Source organism: Lepidochelys kempii, chromosome 1 (assembly GCF_965140265.1).
Source record: "Lepidochelys kempii isolate rLepKem1 chromosome 1, rLepKem1.hap2, whole genome shotgun sequence".
Taxonomy (NCBI): Eukaryota; Metazoa; Chordata; order Testudines; family Cheloniidae; genus Lepidochelys; species Lepidochelys kempii.
In genome coordinates, this window is record NC_133256.1 from 223,787,275 (window position 1) to 223,810,334 (window position 23,060).

Here is a 23,060-nt window from a genome sequence, read left to right on the forward strand (position 1 = left end):
CTACCCCTCTGTCATGAAGAAGAGGCAGCCAGGCCATATTTGAGTGACACTGCAACCCCATGCACCACGTCACAACATTACTCACTCAAATTTGGCTCAGCTGCCCCATAGATTTGAGGGGTGTTGCAACTCCATGTTCCTTACCCCCACCCCACCTTTACAGTCCTTTGGGCACTCATGGGCACCCCAGTCCCTAGGAAGAAGTGGAGTAGGCAACACTCCTAGTCCCCAGGAGAGGGGAGGATTGGATCCAAGCTTTTGGGGCTTCCTGGGAAGTAGAGATGCAGAAGAAGGATGGGGCCTGGAGCTCCCAAAACCACCTGGCTCCTGGTGGGGATGGTGTTTTTCAGGGCAGGGAGACCATCGGGCTGGGTGCAGTGGGGAAAGCTCAGAGCTGAGTGTGGGGAAGCTGGAGGGGAGTATGTGTGGAACTGGGTGCAGGACTGGGTATTGGGGAGCAGCAGGGGGAGTGTGTGGGGCTGGGTGCAGGGAGCTGTGGGCCCCAGCTGTAAGAGAATTCTGGTTATGTTCCTGTCCTCTTCACACGCATCCTGGTGAAATGCAGGGCAAGAGACATGGCCCCATCCTGCCTAGAAACAGCTCCTGTACAGATGGTCAGTTCCTCCTCCCTTGCACACCTGAGTGCTGAGAGAGAGAGCAAGCCTGTTTCCTGCATGTGTACTAGGCCCAGGTATCCTGTGTTCCCTTCCTCCTACCCCGGAGCAGAGCACCTGCAAAAGGGAAGGGACAGTTTAGCCTGACACTGAAAATGTTTTTTTACTCCCAAATCAGTTATTGTCTTAAATAGCTGCCTCCTCCCTCCCGCTTCGCACAGTAGTGAGAAGGGATGTTTGTCTCTCTGAGACATTGTTAGAGGGAAAAAAGTTATTTAATAAAAACCTGCATAATTTACTAATCTGTTTGACTCTAACTATTCCTGTTACAGGTACATGTATTTCACTAATCTGCAGGAAAGGTCACCCAAAATCGAGAGGGCAGCACTGGATGGAACTGAACGGGAGATCCTCTTTTTCAGTGGCTTGAGTAAACCTATAGCCCTAGCCCTTGACAGCCAGCTGAGCAAGTTATTCTGGGCTGATTCAGAGCTCCGGAGAATTGAGAGCAGTGACCTTTCAGGTAAAATAAAACTTATGTTTAGAAATTCATTTGCACTCTTAGTTGCTCAATATTAGTGCTGTTCACTTCAGTTTCTAGTTTCAAGACCTTGGTTAGCTTCTACTTCAAAGGCAGTTCACAAATAATCACTGCTCTTTTTCATGGACATCACTTTTTTGGAGTACTAGTACCTGTCAGGCAAACCAGGAAGTGTACAGTTGGTGAAAAATCTGTGCTATAGGGTTAAGTTGGCATGCACTGGCCATTTCTGTGCCTGTGGCAACATAAACTATGTAATACCTGCAATGTCTGTCCTTGTACTTCAGATGCATGTCCGTTCCCCCATTTGCATGCATGTATGAGATATGAGAGTAAGAGTAGAGACTGGTGATGGAAACTATAAATGAATTTGGTAGTAAAGTATTGCATTGATATATGCTCATTAATGATATAATAATGCTTTGGAATTCTGTAGTGCATTCCATCCAAGGACACCAATTTGCTTTCCGTCTTCTATTCATGTTTCATAACATGTCTGTATGATAGGACAAGTGGTATTATTTCAGTTGCAAGTGTGTGCAGTTTGCCCAGTGGCACATGGTAAGTTAATGGAAGATCCAGAAAAAGAACTCTTGACTCTTAATCGGGTGTTATAACCAGTAGACCACACTTAGTACATTAAAACATTGAAATTTTGGTATGATGTATCCTTGGATGACCTTGACTATCACAGATTCAGTATCTGCAGGATTCAACTGACATCTGAAACTTACTCGTTCCTTGTTTCCCCTTTTGCATCTGTTATGTCAATTTTTAGAACACCAAAGTCGAAGGCTGGTGTAAATTATAAACCTACTCTTTTGTTTTTAAATTATCGTACTTTAAAAAAAAAAAAAAGCTGTCATCAGATTTTATGTATTGTTTATTAAAACCTCACCATTCCTTCCATGAACATGGAGAATTTTTTTTTCCAAAACACTCATCTTTAGACATTTGCACTGCAAGATAAGTTACAGCAATTTATCAGTGTAAATCCTATCTGTTCAGACAGATTGCTAGTTAAAGAATGCTGATTAATAGGCCTTTTTTTTTTTAAACTGAGAGCATAATTTTTCTGCATTGTGTTCTTAAAAACTCTCTTGCTTCCTGTGTCTGCAGATGCTGTTACTCTTACAAAGAGAGACCGCATGCTTCATATGTGTGATAGGATAGGAGAGAGGAGAATGCTCCCAACAGATACCTGGGGCCTAGTTGTGTTGTCCTAATAATAGAAATCCCATTGAAGTCAATTGGACTTCTCACATGAGTAAAGGCTTGTCTACGCAGGGAAATGGACTGGAATAGTTCCTTATGTGGACAGTAGTTTGGAATAAAAGGTCAGTATATTCCAGAATAATTAGTTTATTTTGGACACACACTAATTATTCTGGAATACACTGACTTTTATTCTGGAACTGTGTGTCCACACAGGCAGCTAGTCTGAAATGGCTATTCCAGTCAGTTTCCCCCATGTAGGAGGGAAGTAATGGCAGGAAAGAAGTCCTGTTAGTCATGTTTCATTCTTGAGCAAACATGGATTTCTAAGCCTTTAGGATCTTCCTTTATGACAATCCTGGTGGGACTAGTGGACGCTTTGTGAACTTTGTGGTCCCCACTTTAGGATTTCTTATTTATATGAGGGATAAATATCACGGTCTTGGTTTAGTCACAAATAGTAAATTAATCTCAGTCATAAATATGGGTGAAAAACTGAGGTACTTTTTAAGAGACTGAGATTTTTAAGCTAAAAGTTTGTGCAATATGTTGAGAAATGTCATGTAGATCCCCCACCTCCTCACTGGATCATAAAAGAACTGTGTCCAAAGAAGTAAAACTTTTATTTTTGTAAAGGTTGACAGTAACAGTCGTGCTTCCCTTTGTGCGCCTCTCTGCCCCCTTCTTGACATCTCACAGCTAGTGTTCCCGCAACAGATGACTCATACTCATAGATTTTAAGGCCAGAAGGGACCATTGTGGTCATCTAGTTGACCTCTTGCGTTACACACACCATAGAACCTCACACTCGTAATTCCTGCATCAAGCTGGATATGTCCTTCTACAGAATCCATTAACATCTTTCCTAGGGCCAAATTCAACACTGGTGTAGCTCCAGATCAAGAAGTGAAAGCGCTGTCTGTATTTGAAAGCCGCGGGGGGAGGATTCTTAGGTGCTGTGTCAGAACACATGTCTACACTACAGGCACTGTAGCAGTATAGCTATGGCACCTTAGCTATGCCAGCATAACCTTACAGTGTAGACATAGACTACAGCGAAAGATGGGGGGTTTCTGTTGTTGTAGGAACTCCTACTCCCTGAGCAACGGTAGCTAGGTTGATGACAGCATTCTTCCATTGACCTAGCTGTGTCTGTGCTGGGGGTTAAGAGTCAGCGTAGTTGCGGCACTCAGGGATGTGGATTTTTAACACCACTGTGGACTGTAGAAAAGTCACTCTCTAGGTTTTAAGTGTAGACCAGGCCAGAATCTATCAGCTAATCACGATGAGACATCAGGCAAGCAACTTAACCTATCTGTGCCTCACTTTACCCATCTTAAAATGGAGATGATAATTAGTTTAACTTACTGTAAAGCACTGTGAGCGCATCTAATGAAAGCCTATAAAAATGCAAAACATTTATATTAATAAACATGAAATAATAAAACATTCAGGCATTATAATAATAAATAGATAACTTTTTGGTCCCAAAAGCAAATCTTGGCCACACGTTCCTTGGAAAAAAAATGGTAGCCTTTTATATGTGGTGGTTCATTGTACTAGTCTTTTTTAAAAATGTCAGTTACTTTTTTTTGCAAAGCATAGTGTAGTTGAACACGTTCACAAGCTATTACCTGCTGTAGGGGTTTTTTGTTTTGTTTTTTTGTTTTGTTTTTTAAGTTTTAGATACAAATGACCTGAACACCCCAGAAGGTTTGGCAGTGTTTGGATTTAGATCCAAACATTCCAGCTGTGGGTTCTCTGAACTTTTAGTTCCTGTGATGAGTGTGTGTGAGTAAAAGTAAGTATAAGTGCAGGGCATAATAAATTCACTAAATCTGTTTACAGGTCACCAAATTCACAGTATAATTGTGCAGTGTAATCTAAGCTCTGGGGTTTTTTTTAAATATAAGTTTCTAGCCCTAGAGTTGTGAAGAAAATAAATGTAAAAAGTTAATGTAAAGTAGCGCAGAGTAAGTTTACAGGCCATCTTCAGCAATAGCTCTGAGACAAGTATGAACTGTGCTCCCTTTCATCTGAATGGAATTTTAACTCTGAAATCTAATAATGACCATTTAAAAGTCAGTGCTGTTAAATAATTCTCACTGTAGCATAAACATTCAGCTAATGTGCTTCTCCTGGTCGCTGCCGAGGGTTGCTAATATAGAGAACGGAGAGGGAGTCTTCACTGGGGAAAAGGGTATATTCCTAATTCAAATTAACTAACACATGGTAACTAACGCAAAGTAAAAACCTAGTGAAGGCAAGGCAATTTATAATTTTCACACTAGTTTGCAGGTTGAGTTAACTCCCTCATAGTTTTCAAGGGTTTACATTTTCCTACTAACTAGTATGAAAACTACAAAGTGCCTTGTCTTCACTAGGATTTTACATCATATTAGTGATGAATGAACAACTCCCCTTTTTCCCCTGATGAAGACAAGTCCGAAGAGCTCAAGCCCATGCACAAAACTTAAAATTGCTGTTGATTCTTTCCAGAAGGGTTAGGGGAAGAAAGTACTTCCCCTCCTCTTTGCCAAAAGTCTTAATCACCTCATGAGAGCCAAAACCCCAAACTGCCTTATAGCTGAACCACTTGGTAATAGCGACCATAATGTAATTAAATTTAACATCCTTGCAGGGGAGAAAACACCAAAGAAGCCCACCACTGTAGCGTTTAACTTCATAAAGGGGAACTACACAAAAATGAGGACGTTAGTTAAATGGAAATTAGAAGGTATAGTCACAAAAGTGAAATGCTTGCAAGTTGCATGGAAATGTTTTAAAAACACCATAATAGACTCAAATAAAATTAAACATATTTTAAAATTAAAAAACATATTAAGCAGATCAAAAAAATGTTACCATGGCTAAACAACAAAGTAAAAGTAGTGGTTAAAGGCAAAAATGCATCCTTTAAAAATTGCAAGTTAAATCCTACTGAGGAAAATAGAAATGAGCATAAATTCTGGCAAGGCAAATATAAAAATATAATTAGGCAGGCCAAAAAATCATTTGAAGAGCAGCTACCCAAAGACTCAAACTACCAGCAAAAAAAATTTTAAGTACATCAGATGCAGGAAGCCTCCCAAACAATCAGTGGGGCCACTGGACAATTGAGGGGCTAAAGGGATGCTCCAGGAAAATACGGCCATTGCTGAAAAAGCTAAATGAATTCTTTCACATCCTCTGCCGTGAAGACTGATGCAGGAAGATTCCCACACCTGGGCCATTCTTGTTAGATGACCGATCTGAGGAACTGTCCCAGATTGAGGTGTCAGTTGAGGAGGTTTTGGTACAAATTGATAAATTTAACAGTAATAATTTGCTAGGACCATATGGCATTCACCCAAGAGTTCTGAAGGGGCTCAGATGAGAAGTTGCAGAACTACTAACTGTGGTATGTAACCTAGCATTTAAATCAGCTTCTGTACCAGATGACTGGAGGATAGCTAATGTGACACCAAATTTAAAAAAAAGGCTCCAGAAGCGATCCTGGCAATTACAAGCTGTTAAGCCTAACTTCAGTACCAGGTAAATTGGTTGAAACTATAGTAAAGAACAGAATTATTAGACGCTTAAATGAACACGATTTGTTGGGGGAAGAGTCAATATGGCTTTTGTAAAGGGAAATCATGCCTCACCAATCTATTAGAATTCTTTGATGGGGTCAAAAAACAATGGTGATCAAGAGTACCAGCATTTGACAAGGTCCCTCACCAAAGGCTCTTAAGTAACCTAAGCAGTCCTGGGATAAGAGGGAAGGTCCTCTCCTGGATCAGTAACTGGTTAAAAGACAGGAAACAAAGGGTAGGAATAAATGATCAGTTTTCGGAATGGAGAGAGGTAAATAGCGGTGTCCCCTAGGAATCTGTACTGGGACCAGTGCTGTTCAACATATTCATAAAGGGTCTGGGAAAAGGGGTAAATGGGTGGCAAAATTAGCAGATGATACAAAATTACTGAAGACTGTTAAATCCAAAGCAGATTTACAAAGGGATTTCACAAAACTGGGTCACTGGGCAACAAAATGGTGGATGAACTTCAGTGTTGATAAGTGCTAAGTAATGCACATTGGAAAACCTAATCCCAACAGAACGTTAGGAACCATTAGGAAAGAGAGAGATAATAAGACAGAAAATATCATATTGCCTCTATATAAATCCATGGTACGCTCACATCTTGAATATTGTGTGCAGTTCTATTCACCCCGTTTCAAAAAATATATATTAGAATTGGAAAAGATACATAGAAGAGCAACAAAAATGGTTGAGTATGGAACAGCTTTTGGATGAGGAGAGATTAAAAAGAATGGTACTGTTCAGCATGGAAAAGAGACGACTAAGAGGGGATATGATAGAGGTCTATAAAATCATGACTGGTGTGGTGAAAGTGAATAAGGACGAGTTATTTACCCCTTCACGATGCCCAGGAACTGGGGTCCCCTGAAATTAATAGGCAGCAGGTTTAAAACAAACTAACGGAAGTACTTCACACAATGCACTCAGTACTTAATTTGTAATGAAAGAGGTGCCAGGGCTCAAGCAATTTTTCTTACTTTCATAACTGATGCGACAAGCCCGGAGATGCTGGGGCTATGAACCACCAAGCCTAGAGATGCCTGGGCTCAGCCTGGGCAAGCCCTGGCACAAAACTATAATGAGGTTGTTAAAAAATTAGATAAGTTAATGGAGGACAGATCCATCAATGGCTATTAGCTAAGAACGTAAGGGATGCGATCCCATGCTCTGGGTGTCCCTAGCCTCTGATTGCCAGAAGCTGGGAGTAGACAATGGGATGGATAACTCAGTGATTACTGGTTCAGTTCATTCCCTCTGAAGCATCTGACATCGGCCACTGTCGGAAAACAGCATGCTGGGCTAGATTGACCATTGGTCTGGCCCTGTATAGCTGTTCTTATGCCTTATACCCACTTTTTCTATACCCTTCCAGCAGTTGGAACATCTAGCTGCTTCTAGAATGCAGTTGTGAGTTATCAGTACAGTACAATTTGCAGTACAAAATGAAAAAGTTGAGTCAGCGTAAAGCTGAATTTAATATCAAAGTAACACAAGTGGTACTATGCTCACTATACTACTGACTGTAATATAAAATTAAAAACACCTTCCATTTTTTTGCATTTCCCTGAAGCTACCTTGGAGCTTCCACTCCCTGCGCTGGTGTATTGTGTATATTGGGGATCTGGCTGCAGAATTTAAATCCAGACAACTATTGAGGACATACGACTGTGTGTGTGCGTGCATGTGTAATATGCTTATTTACATCTATGTAAAATGTGTTCATGATGATATCTTGGTCTCTTCCAATTGTTAAACCACAACCTCCTTTCCAAAGGGGCAAATCGAATAGTTTTAGAAGACTCCAATATCTTGCAACCCGTTGGGCTGACAGTATTTGAAAACTGGCTGTACTGGATTGACAAGCAACAACAAATGATTGAAAAAATCGACATGACTGGTCGAGAAGGACGTATGAAAGTCCAGGCTCGTATTGCACAGCTCAGCGACATACATGCAGTTAAAGAACTAAACATCCAGGAATACAGTAAGTACCATCCCTATTAGCAAGAAGCAATTGGGGGTGTGGGGTTGGGGTGGGAAGTGGCGCAACAGGGGATTATTAATGGCATAGGGAGACATTTCTTCCTATGTCACTGATTTAAATCCACCCCAGATCAGTAGTGGCCAAAAGGCTGATAAGGGGCCTGTGTGGAGTTTTCTCAGCACAACTCCCAGTGGACAGGAGACCATAACAAAAACCACTATCACGTTTTGTCACAGAGGATGTCTCTACACTGGCGCTGGAAGGTGTGATTCCCAGCTTGAGGAGACATACCTACTTTAGCTCTGATTGAGCTGGCACACTAAAGAGAAGGGAAGCCATGGTGGTGTGAGCACCTGGAGGGGCTAGCTGCCTTGAGTTCTGATCCTGATCAGAATGATATAGTGCAGGTCTCCTTGAGCTAGAAATTACACCTTTCAGCTCCATTGTAGACATACCCTAATGGGCAACCTTATAGGTAGTCCTATGACAGACACTAAGGATTGAGTGGATATAGAGACTAAAATACCATCTTAGTCCTAGAGGAGGTTCCTTTGGATCAGGGTTGTGGCACATTAATGGGGTAGAGTAGTTAAGCTTAACCTGCCACATGCTTTGTCTGTTTAGAGAACTTCAGCCCTTTTCACCAGGAGTAAATACACTCAACTAGTTTCTAAACTTTTTTTTTCAAGAGCACAAACTTTTTCCTAACTTGAAATGAATGGGGGGTTGGCTGGGGCTGGGTGCAGCCAAGTGGAGCCACAGCCATCATAGAGGAAGCAATCACGTTAACATAAGTATGATGTATGCTTTGAACTGGAGAATTTTTTTAGGAAACTGTCTGGGGATATTAATTAAAGCAGACGACTACTAGCTTTGTTTGCCATTAATCACAGTAAATCTGTCAAGAATTTCAAGAAGAAACAGGGCATCCTTATTAAACATTAAAATGAAAAGACATATTTATCTAGATCATATTCATTTGAGTTTTGGAGGCAGTGCAAATACTTCAGGCTTTGTAAATCAGAAAAGTTTGCTTTTTTTTTTATTGGCTTAGAGAGAGCAAGTGAGTGCAGTATTAAATTTTAGGCACCTTTGTTGTATTCTTCCAGAACTAATTCCACCTTTCCCAAGAAACAAACCTTTAGGTTTTGTTTCCTGTTTTTAAAAGGTTGCACTGCGTGATTTTTTTTTTTATGATGCTTCAGATCACAAATAATTATAAATGTCTGTGAAGGAAAAAAAATACTCTGGAGCTGCTTGTCTCGAAGGTTTTCCATTTGGGAAGGGAGAAAGGGAGGCAGGCCATTGTCATAATGAGCTCCATTCAGGTGAACCTCCTGTGTCCATGAGGAGCCCCACTGCAGGGGATCTACCCCATCTGAGCTCATTATGGGATCAGGGCCTGAAAAAGTAAATCTGGATTATTTTTTACCCAAGCTTTACTAATTAGTTTCTTCTTTCTAAATAATCTCAACCAGGCATGTGGGTTTGGGGTTATATTGCATAAAGATCTTGTTTATAAATTGCAGGACAGCATCCTTGTTCTCAAGATAATGGCGGGTGTTCGCACATTTGTATTGTGAAGGGTGACGGTACAACCCGGTGTTCTTGTCCAGTGCACCTTGTTCTGCTTCAGGATGAACTATCCTGTGGAGGTAAGTCCTTCCAGTTGTCTGCATTTCCTTAGTTGAACCCCTAACATATGGTTAGGACGGCCTTCATGTTAGCCACAATCCTCAATCTGGGAGAAGTTCTGGAGGGGGAAAGGTAAGTGCCATGAGGGGATGAGCTTTCCTGCATAAGATGTCTTGAACAATGCTTTTCCACACCGAGTATCTGGATACCATTTTGGTCTCTTCAATAGCTCCACAACTAACCTGTCCCAGTGAGTGGTGTTAATTAACTCTGAGGCAAGAAGGCTTTTCAAGATACAGATTTCCATTGTCCTTAGTAACTAAAAGGACACTGAGTTATTTCAGGTTGTTTTTTTTAAATTCAGTGGTTTGTAATACCATCTGAGAAAGCTGAGCTGTTTCCCCCTCCCTACCTTCGTTAGTGTGACATTTTCTATTTGACACACAGGTGACTTTGAAAACAGCTGAAATTAATTGAGCTGGTTTTGTTTAACCTGCTACTTTAAAGCACACTACAACACTTTTGTGTGGCTTCCCCAGGACCACCAGTGCTAAACACATAGCTCTTGGCGAGAGGTATTTTTAAGTTAGCTGCTGCTAAAGAGGGAGCACAGAGCACTGTTTTTGTGAACCTTGCCTTAGTGGCTTGGAAAAATAAAAATCATTGTGGGTACAGTAAGACTCAAAGCCCTGATTAACACTTGATAGAAAAAATTGTCGTAACTACCTCAGGCAGGTTCAGTTTAGGGGCTCATAATTCTGCAATAAATATAAACAGGAAGTACAAATGAGTTTTTCAGTCTACTCCTTGGCACCACCCTAGAGGTGGGTAATTAGCACCCTTGGGGGTATTCTCAGCAGAGGCCAAGGACTGACTAACCCATGGGGCTTGGAGGTGGCTCTTCTAGATGAGAATTTAGGCAGAGTACTGTGAGGGGAACCGGAACCTCTTTTGCCTTCATTGTACCTGATCCTTGGCTAAACAGAGGACTTTAGTCTCTAGGGTGCTGATTTGTCAACTTCTTGCCTCTGCTAAATTCTCTCTCACACACACACACACACACTCACTCTCTCTCACTCTGAAAACAAGAGGTGGAGGATCAACAATCCTTGCACTGAATTTTTAAAATAGCAAATTGTTTCCCCAAATTGTTGTCGATCATTCTGATTCTGGGGTCTTCTGTTTTGTGTACCATCTATCCTTCCTTCTTCCTCTTCATTTCCATCTTCAAAGTCATCCCATGCACACCACTCCAAACTGCAGCTGGAGGTGGAGAGGGAGAGTCATTCTAGAGCAATGGAAGATGCTGCCCCTCTGGCCAGGCCCTGCTGGTTCAAGGAGGGAAGTAGAGGAGAGCTCAGGAGCTTCATTCTCTTTCTGTTGACATTTTGAGTGGATTTGTTGAGCAATTCTGTAGCCAGCAAGGCGACATGTGGTCACACAGTGGAAAAAAGAACTAACATAATCCAGATATTTTCTGAGTGCAAATTTAATGTTAGGCCAAAAAAGGGCCTCTTCGTTTAAAAAAAAAAAAAATGAACGCTTACTACATAAGATTAACAGTTACTGTAGTAAATGTTAAATAACTGCTAACAGCTGTGTGGAGATAGCAGGAGTTGACTTGACGGAGCAATTTTTTTGTCTTTCTAAAACAAGTTTGGCTGAACACAGTTATAGAGGGCACATAACTAGACATTGAGTCACAGCACATCCATCTGCAGCACATTATATCCTTTTAATGTTTTCTATACAATTATTGTTGAACATTAAAAAGAAAGCGAGCCATTTTTTGTGCACACAGTGGGATTGCGGGAAAGGGGGAAAAGAGGAAGAGAAACACTCTCTGTGTGTTGACTTCAAGTGAAAACCTTTGAAGACTTAATGAAGTACAAGGGAAGGGTATACTGTGCTGGTGGAGAATTGTCCTTTGAATTTTGCGTGCATATGTTTCTTCGTCCTCTCTTTGTGCCAGTTTGTATTCCAGTTACATGAGCCTGCACTCTGGCATATGAAGCTCAGAGCTGCACCAATCACTGAGGGGGAAAAAAATACCTTGCATGGGGTATGTTTGTCGAAGAGTTGGGTTCTCCCACCTCTCTCCTTTAAGATGTGCTGCTTGTAGACATGGATTATTGATGTGTTCCTTTGGGTTTGTTTTTGTTTCCTTTTTTTAAAAGAACCCCCAACATGCTCCCCTCAGCAATTCACCTGTTTCACGGGGGAGATTGACTGCATCCCAGTGGCCTGGCGCTGTGATGGATTCACTGAATGCGAAGACCATAGTGATGAAAAGAACTGCCCTGTCTGTTCAGACTCCCAGTTCCAGTGTGAAAGCGGACAATGCATAGACAGCGTTTTCCGGTGCAATGGAGAGGCAAATTGCCAGGACAACTCAGATGAAAAGAACTGTGAAGGTATAGTGGATGCTTGGGAGTTAAGCACCTAAATACCTTTAAAATCTGGTCCCTGGTTGATAGAGCACTAGATTAGGAGCCAGCGGATCTTGATGTGATTCCCAGCTCCGTCACTTGTTTGCTGTGTGAGCTTTGGCAAGTGTCTGTGTCTCAATTTGCCCAATTGTAAAATGGGGATAATGAAACTGACCTCCTTTGTAAAGCACTTTGAGGTCTACTGATGCCATTTAAGAATGAGATGATATTTTATTTCAAGCTCTAAAAATCTCAAAGCATTGGACTTAGTTTTGTGTTTAATTGTATGCTGAGAGAGCTGTTTGAATGCTTCTTATTGACTAATGGAAACTGTGGGAAAATGAGATTACTATTAATTTATTATATAATATCTGAATACAATGGAATTTAAAGTGGGTGTGAGTATGGATGGGTGAGAATGCAGATGGATGAGAGAGTTTTGGAGATGTCTTCCACCTGCAAACTCCAACAAAAGGCAGCATGCAAAGAAGTGATACTAGTGTGCCAAATGTGAACAGCCTCCGATTTTTGTAGTTTGAGGTTTTTTTGTAAATTAAATGAATTTTCATGTTGGTTGGAAGTTTGGAGTCTGAAGTCCTGTGTCAGTAAAACAAGTGTAACACACGCAAGTTGTCCTTCTCCATCTGACTGCCCTGACAGTATGTCTCAGCCTCGGCCTGGAGGGGCTGCTTCTGAGCGTGAGGGGATAGCCATTTTCGCACATCCATTCAATCAGTTTCCTCTTCTGAGGCCTTAAAAACTTCTGAATCTGAAGGGACTGCTTTAAAGTCAGTTGCTAGGACGAGGGCTGAGAATGCAGGCCCCAAGCCAGTCTTCAGTTGGGAATGATTTAGGAAACTAATGATCTCGGCCAGATTTCAACAAGCTGACTGGTTTGGAATGAAAGTCTCCCTATCCACTTCCAGTCCTGCCACGCCATCCAGTCTTTCACATCATTAGATTCTGATTCTGTTGATAACTTGTCTCTAGGATGAGAAACTTCTGGCTGCAAAGTTTCAGGTGGTTTAAAAAACATCATACTGATACGGCGTTGTCCTGTCTGATTAGTGTGAGAAAGAAAGCTCGCCATTTACTAATGAAAATAAGAATAGTATTTCCGATATGTCAATATTCAGGGAAGCTGTACCTGTATTTCCCCTCAGTGGTTCAACAAGGGCATCCAACTCCTAGCTTCCAGCTCCCTAGATGTTGCCTTCCTGGGCAGAGACCCACGTCTTACTCCATTCTGCCTGGCATGTTTCCAGGCTGCACAGTTCCCTACCTTCACAATATCATTTCCAGCAAGGATAATGTCATTTCCAGCAAGGACAATCTGCTTGCTTCCTCTTCAGAGATAGATAGCAGAGTGATTGCTACAGATTTAAGTGATCACACAGCTGTTTCTAAGCAAGCCTGCTTTATTCTTAAGGTAAAAAGTGTTACAGAGAAATCATATTAAAAATAATAAAAGAGCCTGCAAACCTTCTAATAAGCTTACCAGGCATCACCCCACCCTAGGGGTTACCTTGTGGTTACAAGTTCATCAGAGCTTCATTTCAGAACAACCAAACAGGTTTATGAGGCCTCGGTAGGCCAAGGCCTTCCAATCCTCCAATGAGGATTGGGGCCCCTCTGTGAACCAGTGTTCCTATCCATTTGCTGGATCAGGAAGAAGACCCCTTAGTCAGCCTAAACTCAGTTTTTTAACCAAAAGTCTTCTCTTTGTCTGTTGGTCTCTGGAGAGTCTAGTATGAACTAGTATATGCATATCTCTCCAACAGCTTTCACTAGCATTCCCCCCTCCCTACTAGAAAAGATACATTCAGTTCTACAATAGCACATACATCACTGCATTTTTAATACAATGTACCCCAAAGATACTAACTCTAATTCAATAAGGTTTAACTTTATTGAATTAAGTTTATCTTAATTCTGTCAGGTTTGTTTGGGATATGACAAGATATTGTCACTCTGTCACACCCTAGTCTTACAATTCCTTGCACACTTATTGATATTTACATAATCACTGCACAGTGATTTTACAACCATACAGTATATGAAACGTTGTACTTTGATCAGTTGACAGCAATTATTACCTAGAGTGCAGGTATTTGGATAATTATTGTTCAGTTTAGTTTTCTCCAGAACCACACAATGACTATACATATCTTTCTACTGTGTTAGTCTGCCATAATGCTGTACCTTAAACTGGTTCCTACACCCTGAATTTTCAAGCTGATTGCTAGCCACAAAACCTCTGGTTCAACTTCTCGCTCATCTCAGCTAAAGAAAAAGCTCCCAAACTTACATGAAACAGAGCAAAATATAACAAAAGCAAAGAATATGATGATATCAAGCGCAGCAAACCTGTTTGTAAATTAAACCCTTTTAACTCCTTTCCCTCACTGGAGGGCCCTTCTCCCCAGACTAATGGTCACATATGCATGTTTACACTCTGACTTGGGAGAGTTCCAGCCCCCTCCTCTGTCTTCCACTTCAGGTTTAAAATGTAAATGTCAACAAAAATATTTTGTCCAATGGTCTAGCAATTTGCTGACCTAGAGGGAGGGAAAGGCAGGGCTGGGGAAAGAGGGAGGAAGAGGAAGGGTCTGATGAGTGTTGGAAGGAATTTGTAACCTCTTTGAAAAGAAATAACTTTATCTTTTAGCAGCTTGACAAGTTTTTATAACTTAATTCTTTTCTCTCATTCAAAATTCAAATATTTAATGGATAACGTTAATAGTAATTATAACTTGTGTGCTTCCTGTTAATTTTATCCTGGGTTTATTTCCTATAAACACTGTTGCCTTCTGCCTCTGAGTTCATTCAGCCCAGGATACTATAATTTATTACCCTGCAAATAGGAAACAACATTCTCAGGTTATCACTGTATTACCCTCCTACTGAACCTGATCACCTGTCTTTGTTTTCTTGAGTATGTGACATTGAACATTTCTGGACATTTTACCCCCCCTCCAGTGCTTTGTTTAACCGATCAATTCCGCTGCGCCAGTGGCCAGTGCATTGGGAAAAACAAGAAATGTGATCACAACTTGGACTGCAGTGACAGCTCCGATGAGCAAGGATGCTGTAAGTGTATAATCTGGGATCAGAGACATGGTTGCAGCAAGTGAAGATGATTGTTTACCTCCTCAGTGAGTTAGGATTCGCTCTCACAACCCAATATTAAAGCCACATACATTAATTTTAAGGTGGGTGTTCCTGCCTCACCTGCTGCCCAATAATTGATGCCTGGGGATCATGGGAAGAGCTAATTGACATGCAGCTCTTTTTGGAGTTAAAAATATATTATTCTGATGATGTGTCTCAGATTCAAAACAGTTAAATTCTGCCCCTTATATTTTAAAAAAAATTTAAAAAATTTGGAACTCTTGCTTAATAATATGTTTGTGTGCATGGATGGAAGCATTCTTCTGTGGTATAAGAATCTCTTCAAAATGTCCTGAGGCTGTTGTAACCATTCTGCTCTGCTTCATGGTTCTCTCAGCCATAGAATTCACAAGAGGTACTTTAAGAACCTTAGGAGTGCTCCTGTCTCTGCACATAGAAATATGCTAAAAAGTTTCCTTTGTGCCTAAAGCCTATGTAATTCTCTTCTTGGTTTATAGTTGCAGATTATGGTTTATGGAATATAATATCCTTTGGGCGTGCCTGCCTTGAAATCCTCCAGGGCCCTAGAAAAAAAACTACACGCCAAACAGAATAGATTTCAGCCTTAAAGTTCACTGGCATCATTGTTACATTATTAGAAATATTAAATGGGAAATCTCCTCACCTATTGTAACCAATTGATGTACTGCACATAACAGACACAATTAATGAATAAAAACACACAAATGTGTGTGTGAATGTCCCCAAATGTATGTCCAGAATGACCCCTAATTCTTTAGCTCCTAAATCTACTTCAGAGATAAATGAGATCTCCCTTTGTTGGCAGTAATAGTAGGGTGCCTTATCCTCCCTGTGGGCCAGACGCCACTATCACAAACGTGCACATACAGCATGTTACACTGACCTGAGCCCATTTCCTATCTTCTCTATTCTTTGTAACGAGGGAGGAGGGAAGTTAGGTCAATGTATTCACTGAGATAAGTTTGTAGCTAGTTCTGTTCTGCTTCCAATGTGGACAGGGTCTTATCTAATGAATCTACAGAGATGAAAAAATATGGGAGCCAAAGAGATTGGCTAAAGGGTTGGTGCAGACTTCAGGGAACAAGGATATATGGATTGAAGAGTAGCCACTTAGATACCATGGAGATGGGTGTGATATAAGACACTGAATAGAATAGGTAAATGCTTTGATACCTGCTTGTCTTCACAGAGTCTCAAGGCATAGTCAGGTTGTTGTCCATTGTTCTGAGAAATATCACTGCTTACGGTCCAGTACCTTCAGGAATGGCATCCCTGTCTGACTGCTGATGGGCTTGTAATAACAATTCAGGGTGGCACTGCCTTGCAGAGATGATACTTCTAGGACAGATGATCAGGTGTAGCTGTTACCATCAATGGGAAGTGCACATGGGGCAGGTTAGGTGTCTTTGGAAATGCCACAAGACACAGTTGATCATTGCTTCCATGGTTCTCCTATTCAGCATCAGTGAATGCTGGGCCATGAAGCAGAGGAGTGGGAGTTAATGGTATTAATTAGAACACTGGCTTTTGCCCTAGGTTCATATGCTACTTAGGTCAAATGTGAAAAGTAGCTGTCTTTAATTGCAGGTAAAAATGTCATCCTAGTGCCTAGTGGGCATTTGTTCACGCTGCATGTTTAATTAGAAGGCTGTTGTAAGTGGCTTGGAAGCTCAGTAGCATAGACTTCCAGTTTTTGTTTTGGGGAGAGTGGCATGAATGCTAAACTTAGCATGTCTGAAGTGGTTGGACCTAACAAAGTAAGTTACAGAATCTGATTTCTCTCTCCTCGTTTAGACACAACAGAGGAGCCAGCACCACAAGCCAACAATACCATAGGCTCGATCATTGGAGTGATCCTCACTGTTTTTGTGGTTGGAGCAATGTACTTTATCTGCCAGAGGGTGCTGTGCCCACGCATGAAGGGGGATGGGGAAACAATGACTAATGACTATGTGGTGCACGGACCAGCCTCCGTACCACTTGGTTATGTGCCTCACCCAAGCTCTCTGTCAGGGTCTCTCCCAGGTAAGTAACAAGATGTCTAAGCATTTTAAAACTACATTTTAAAAAATTTAGGTTTCCTTATCCTGCCTCTTAATGGCACTATATAGTTATAATGCACGCTCCTGCGCGTGCTCACCAGCAAAGTAGGTGTTTGTACCATGTACATAATTCTGGGCACCTGCCCCTCGGAAGACAGGATTTAACCCTCTAAATTGTATTACTCAGTTGTTTTGATTTCTAACAGTGTCATCCACAAGAAGCAGAACTACCAGTAATTGTATATACCCATACCTGGGGATCACTTCTTTTACTACTGAAATTCATCCTCTTCTGGGGCCAGTGTAATGGCACCAACAATTCTACACAGCAGTGTAGGCTCAGGAAATAGAATTAAATCAACAAGAATTTAGATGGAATATAGTCACTCATGTTGATTGGGAATTGCCCTGTCTCGGGGACAAATATCCTGTATTGTGTGCTTAAGGAGAGTTCTATGGGATCTTTAATGACCAGGAGTAATTATGGCCTCATTTCTGTAAACCCTTTTAAACAGCATTATGCAAACAGCAGCCATATGTTGTAACCTTATCTATCCGATGAGATATGAAACTAAGGCTGGTCACAAAAGTGCATTTAGTCTTAATTAATGTGCATGACTCCTGTATCTGTTTCTTTATAAATAATGAGCTGTCATTAGTCAGTGCCAAGTCTTTTTAATAAAATCCATACTCTTGCTGCTTTATTTTGATCCAACTGGAGCAAAAGAGGTGCCTGTAAATGCTTTTTGCAAACCTGTTATGGCGTTATATCAATGCATCAGCCCCTTTTGCCTTCCTGTAATGAGCTGCTTTTCATAAGAGGGAGCTTTGAGCAGAATTTTCGCTGTAGTCCGGAATGCATTCACATGCATCTTCCCCTTTTGTTAGGCCTCCCTCCTAGTCTCCTTTCACTTTGTTGCAAAAACTCACTATGTGGAAAAGAATGAACAAAACCTCTTTCCTCTCGCACGCATGAGATGGGCAAAATCAGTTTAATGTTTTATTCTTGAGTATAGAGAGAGTGCTGAAGTGCCTTCTCTCTTAAGCCTTTCAAAGCCATTCAAGTGAAAGGAATCAGTTTCTCTTTGCACAAGCTTTCATGCAGCCCCATGCCAGGTTCCTGAGTTCAGTGGCTAGAATGTTAAGCCAACATGTTTATTCCCTGAGTAACTTCATTTTGCTTTTCCTTCAAGGAGACTAGGATTGTTTAATGCAGACAGCTTTATTTTTTATTTATTTTTGAGTCATGTGTTTATAGTGCCTGTATCCTGTAGAGAGATTTTAGCTTTAACCCCATCCCTTCTTCAGTTTTGCTTTAAAGATTTTAATACTGATGTACATACTGTCTGTCATCTTCTTTAGGAATGTCTCGTGGTAAATCTGTGATCAGCTCCCTCAGCATTATGGCCGGAAGTAGCGGCCCTCCCTACGACAGAGCCCATGTCACGGGGGCATCCTCCAGTAGTTCTTCAAGCACCAAGGGCACTTACTTCCCTCCAGTAAGTCGCACTTCCATGCATGGGTATCCTTCAGTCCAGTAGCAGCGCGCATGTCTGGGGTTAGCTGTTTGGCAGGGGTTTTGTTTTGGATTTCTAGTCTAACAAATCTGGTTGGTTGGTTGAATATGGAGTGGGTGAACTGGAAGGAAATGTGTGTGTACAGCATGCCCTATTCCAAAGCTGCAAAGGAATGTCTTGCTAAACGAAAAGAGTTAGTAGATTTAGTGCTGGTGAAAGGTGTTGGACTGATTGACCTAGAGACTGTAAAAGCCCTAAACTATAGAACAGATACAGCACAGGCAGAAAAAAACTTCTCCCCTTTGACCCCACTGCAGCACCTCCAACTTGGAATGGAGGGATCCTCACTAAAGGGGAGTCTACTATCCACAGTCCTTGCAGGAGAACCAGTTGCAATGGTGGCTTTCATGCTGTTAACGTAGCGCTAGGAGCTGCAGTCATGGACCAGGACCCCATTGTGTTAGAACACAGAACAGAAAGACGGTTCATGCCCAAAAGACTTTACAGTCTAGATCCTAAGTAATCTTGTCCTCCAGTAGCAACTGATACTACCAACTACTTCATATATAACGCACAAAACAGCCCATCAGGTGATGATAAATTGAATGATCAAATGTGGGCTGAATTTGAACTGCTGACCATGATGTCGGAGGCCTCATAACGTACTCCCCCTAGGATATTTATTTCACTACAGTTGAAATATCCTCTTTCCTCTAAGAGTCAGAATCCATTCAGCCATATAAAGAACAAGGGGCAGCAAAATAACAATACTGGAAACAGCGAACTGGTTGTGGCAGTCATCCGTCAGTTTGCCTAGGATAGCGGTATATCTGATGGCAATCTAGTCTTGAATTGCCTGCTTTGGGTTTACTTTTCAGCATTAAGTGCTTCAAAATAGCAACAGTAGTCAGCTGCTTAGGAGGCAAGCTTAGTGATAGCCTAGATGGAAATGGATACAAGCGAGGTTCGCAGGATGTTGAGATTATAGAGAGGAATTTACGCTGGGAAGGGGCCATGGCTTTGTCTAGGTGCAGTACTGAGCTTTGCCTTAACAAGAAGGAAATGCATGAACTACATACTAGTGTTTTCTTTAATATTGGGTAGGAATAGCATCATGGCTGTATTTAATTTTTTCTTCCTCTTTAAGTTTTTTGTGGCTGTTTAAAAAGATGCCTCTTTATTTTTTATTTTTTTTTAGATTTTGAACCCTCCGCCATCACCAGCTACTGAACGCTCACATTACACCATGGAATTTGGTTATTCTTCAAACAGTCCTTCCACTCATAGATCCTACAGGTAATTTTTTAATACAGTAGCCTCAATTGGAATCAAAGCCTCATTGTACTAAGTGCTGTACAAACATAGAACAAAAGACAGTCTTTGCCCTAAAGAGTTTACAATCTAAGGCCCTGATCCTGCAAACAGTTATACAGATGCTTAATTTTAATCACATGCATAGTCCCACTCTCTCTGTCTCGCACATGCCATCTGCAGAGCAACATGCTATGGATGCAGTGATAGATCCATAAGCCATTTCAACCTCCCCTCCCCCATGATATTATGGATATCATCCAGTTTACCTTTGAATCCATATTTGGGGGGCTGCGCTATGATGCAATCGATAGTTTGGATGTTCTCGGCACAGTCGCGTGACGGGGAGTCTTTGTTAATCTAGTAGCCACGTCTCCCATGGGTGGTTCGGAGGCAGTTAAATGTGGTCCAAAGTTTGCATGGCAGGTCAAAACTAAGAGGGCGGCTTGTTGGGTCAGTATGAATGTGTTTGTTTGGAACGGTAGATAAGGTCCAGATACTTTGCCATTCCCTGGCTAGATCCAGAGACATGAGGTGGTCATGTGTGGTCCACAGTGGTTTTCGCGATTTCAGTTGATGTTAGGATATGTTATCCATAACCTGCTAGATGGGAAGTTCTGGGTAATCTTTGGTGCATCTAAGTTCTCGTGCCGTGGCCCTATCTGAACTGATAGCTGGAAGTTCCATGTTTGCTAATACAGAAGGTCACAGCAGAGGCTTTAGAAAATGACCTTGGCTTCTCTCCACACTTGGGGGATTTCACCAGTCACCAGGATGTTGGTGAAAAGCTGCATCATCCATTTCCATGCCAGTGGATCCACGTTATATAAAATCTCAGGATAGATACGATCTTTTCCTGCTGCTTTTCCCAGTTTCATGGCTGCATTGGCGGTATCGATCTCCTTACTTCTGAATGGCCCAGACCATTGGGACAGTGCAGCACCTGTGAACATCACCAGCTGAAGCTGATGCTCGACTTGTCTGCACTACTGTCTGTTCGCTGGCTGTTTTGAAGTCCACAAACATTTAGCAGCGATGGCATTGGCTTTCACCTGTGACCTAATGGCATGCGCTGGATTTGCAGCCCCCAAATGTTCCAGGCATGTCTGCTCCAGCGTGTGAAGTTTAGACCTTCTACGCATTCAAGCCACCATTTCTGCCTTGCTGCATCCCGTGACACCAGGAGGGCATTTCCAGTTTTTAGGTCTTTACGCTCATCATATTTGTGGAGGAGCTTGTGGCTCTTTGCAGTCCAGCTGGGAGTATACCTGTGTCCCCAGAGAATGTTGTTCTTCATGGCAGAGATTAGGAGTGCAGTAAAATGGTCAAAAGGGGGAATGCAGGAGATGGTGTTTTCCACAATCATAGTGAAAGTGGCCTAGTCTGCTTTTTTAAAGTTCCAGCCTGGAGCTAGTTTTGGGTAGAGAACTGGGATTTGAATTCCATTATGGGTCTGTCCTGAGTGTTCAGGAAGTCATTGAGGATGATCCATGGCATATAGGTGTTGGTGTGCCCTGTATCCTCTTTAGAGATGAACGTCAGGTCAGGGCAATATCCTCTGCCCCATCTTGCAGAGTGGAAAGTGACCACCTGGTTTGCATCAAAAAGGAGGCGTATATCATTTGCTGTAGTCCAGTGTGTCAGTTCTTCGCCTGGAAGATTGTTTGCAGCATAGCCTCATTGTGTGTAGTGACTTAAAGCTGCCCACAAATAAGCAAGGTCCTGCACCTTCTGCAGAGCTGGTTGAGGCCATGGTGTACCAGGTGGTTTATATACATTGATGATGGTTAGCTTGCCGATGCGCACAGAGATGGTGGTAGTTTGTGCAATGTAGGAGGTAGAACCACATATTTGTTGATCTCCTGCTTGATGTAAATTGCCAGCCCCCATTTTGGGTGGTAATTGCTGGCTATGAGTTTATAGCCATGGATTTTGTAGCAATGGGTCTTTTTTTCATTTGCAACATGGGTGAGAACATCGATGTTGGTCATCTTCACCATTTTCTCCAGGAAGTCGTACTTGGACTGTGAGAGGCCTTCAGCATTCAGTTGGCAGATCTTTACCCCAGGTCCGATCTACCTGGTATGTTGGCCCTGAAAAGGTAGTCCCACTGAAGCACGTGCATAAGTGTCTGAAGGATTGGGGCCAAAAATTTAAGACAAAATGCAACAAGTATGTTAGCAGCGTTTCTCTCAAATGTGTATCATTGAGGGACATCACTCAGTTTTTGTCCAAAACTTATTTAAGTTTTGCATAAGCTTGGTGTCCCATTACTTTTATTACTGAAAATCATTTACACCAGAAAGATAGTGAGAGAGCCATTCACTCTAGAAGAGTATGTCTTATGCTATTTTAAGTTTCCTGCATGAATAATTTGTTTGGCACACAATATATCATTTGGGCCTTGCCATCTTGAGAGAGATGACAAGCAAATCCTAGGAAAGGAAGAAGAGAGACTAATGTTGCATAGATACCGTGGATACATAGCCTAGCTTGTGCACAACATAATTATTTCTGATTCCACAATGAGGTGTTTCTGATTTTTTTTTTTTAATATGTATTTATATTTAAATTTTTAAATCCTTTTTTAACCCTCTTCCTATTTTGTTTTTTGTTGTTTTGGGTCGGGGGGGAGGCTAAAGGGGGGTTTCACTGTTAAACTTTTACATATTTCCTTTTTTCTCCCTTTTTAAACTATGGCCTATTTCACTGTTGTTGTTTATAGACTTGTAAGCTTTTGCCCATAGTTTTTATTTAATGTAATGTTAATGCACACCCTCCCCTTCCCCCGAAGATGGATGTTTGGTCTCTTTGCTGTAATAATTTTATGTTTTAATTTATTTGGGTTTTTACCACAAATGAAAGAAAAGGAGCACCTTTCCAAGTCTATAGTCCATGCCCCGCTACCCTACCCTACCCTACCCCACCCCACCCCACCCCAGACACACAAGCAGCACTGGTTGACTACCAGAGGGAGTTGTGTATCTCTGTCAAAAATAAGTTCTCTGTAATGGGCTTGTGGATAAAGAAATTATTGG

The 23,060-nt window shown here is 41.6% G+C and overlaps 1 protein-coding gene across 8 annotated transcripts in view; it reads left to right on the plus strand.

Moving 5' to 3' along the window:
- The window catches only part of LRP6 (LDL receptor related protein 6), a 299,386-nt gene that overhangs the window by 163,763 nt on the left and 112,563 nt on the right, over nucleotides 1-23,060 (plus strand). For all 8 annotated transcript variants that reach the window (XM_073315566.1, XM_073315572.1, XM_073315600.1 and 5 more), the window contains 8 exons: nucleotides 947-1,137; nucleotides 7,726-7,935; nucleotides 9,465-9,590; nucleotides 11,748-11,984; nucleotides 14,979-15,089; nucleotides 16,947-17,177; nucleotides 18,557-18,693; nucleotides 19,910-20,007. In XM_073315566.1, the coding sequence (XP_073171667.1) occupies nucleotides 947-1,137; nucleotides 7,726-7,935; nucleotides 9,465-9,590; nucleotides 11,748-11,984; nucleotides 14,979-15,089; nucleotides 16,947-17,177; nucleotides 18,557-18,693; nucleotides 19,910-20,007 (1,341 nt within the window). The remainder of the gene's footprint in view (nucleotides 1-946; nucleotides 1,138-7,725; nucleotides 7,936-9,464; nucleotides 9,591-11,747; nucleotides 11,985-14,978; nucleotides 15,090-16,946; nucleotides 17,178-18,556; nucleotides 18,694-19,909; nucleotides 20,008-23,060) is intronic.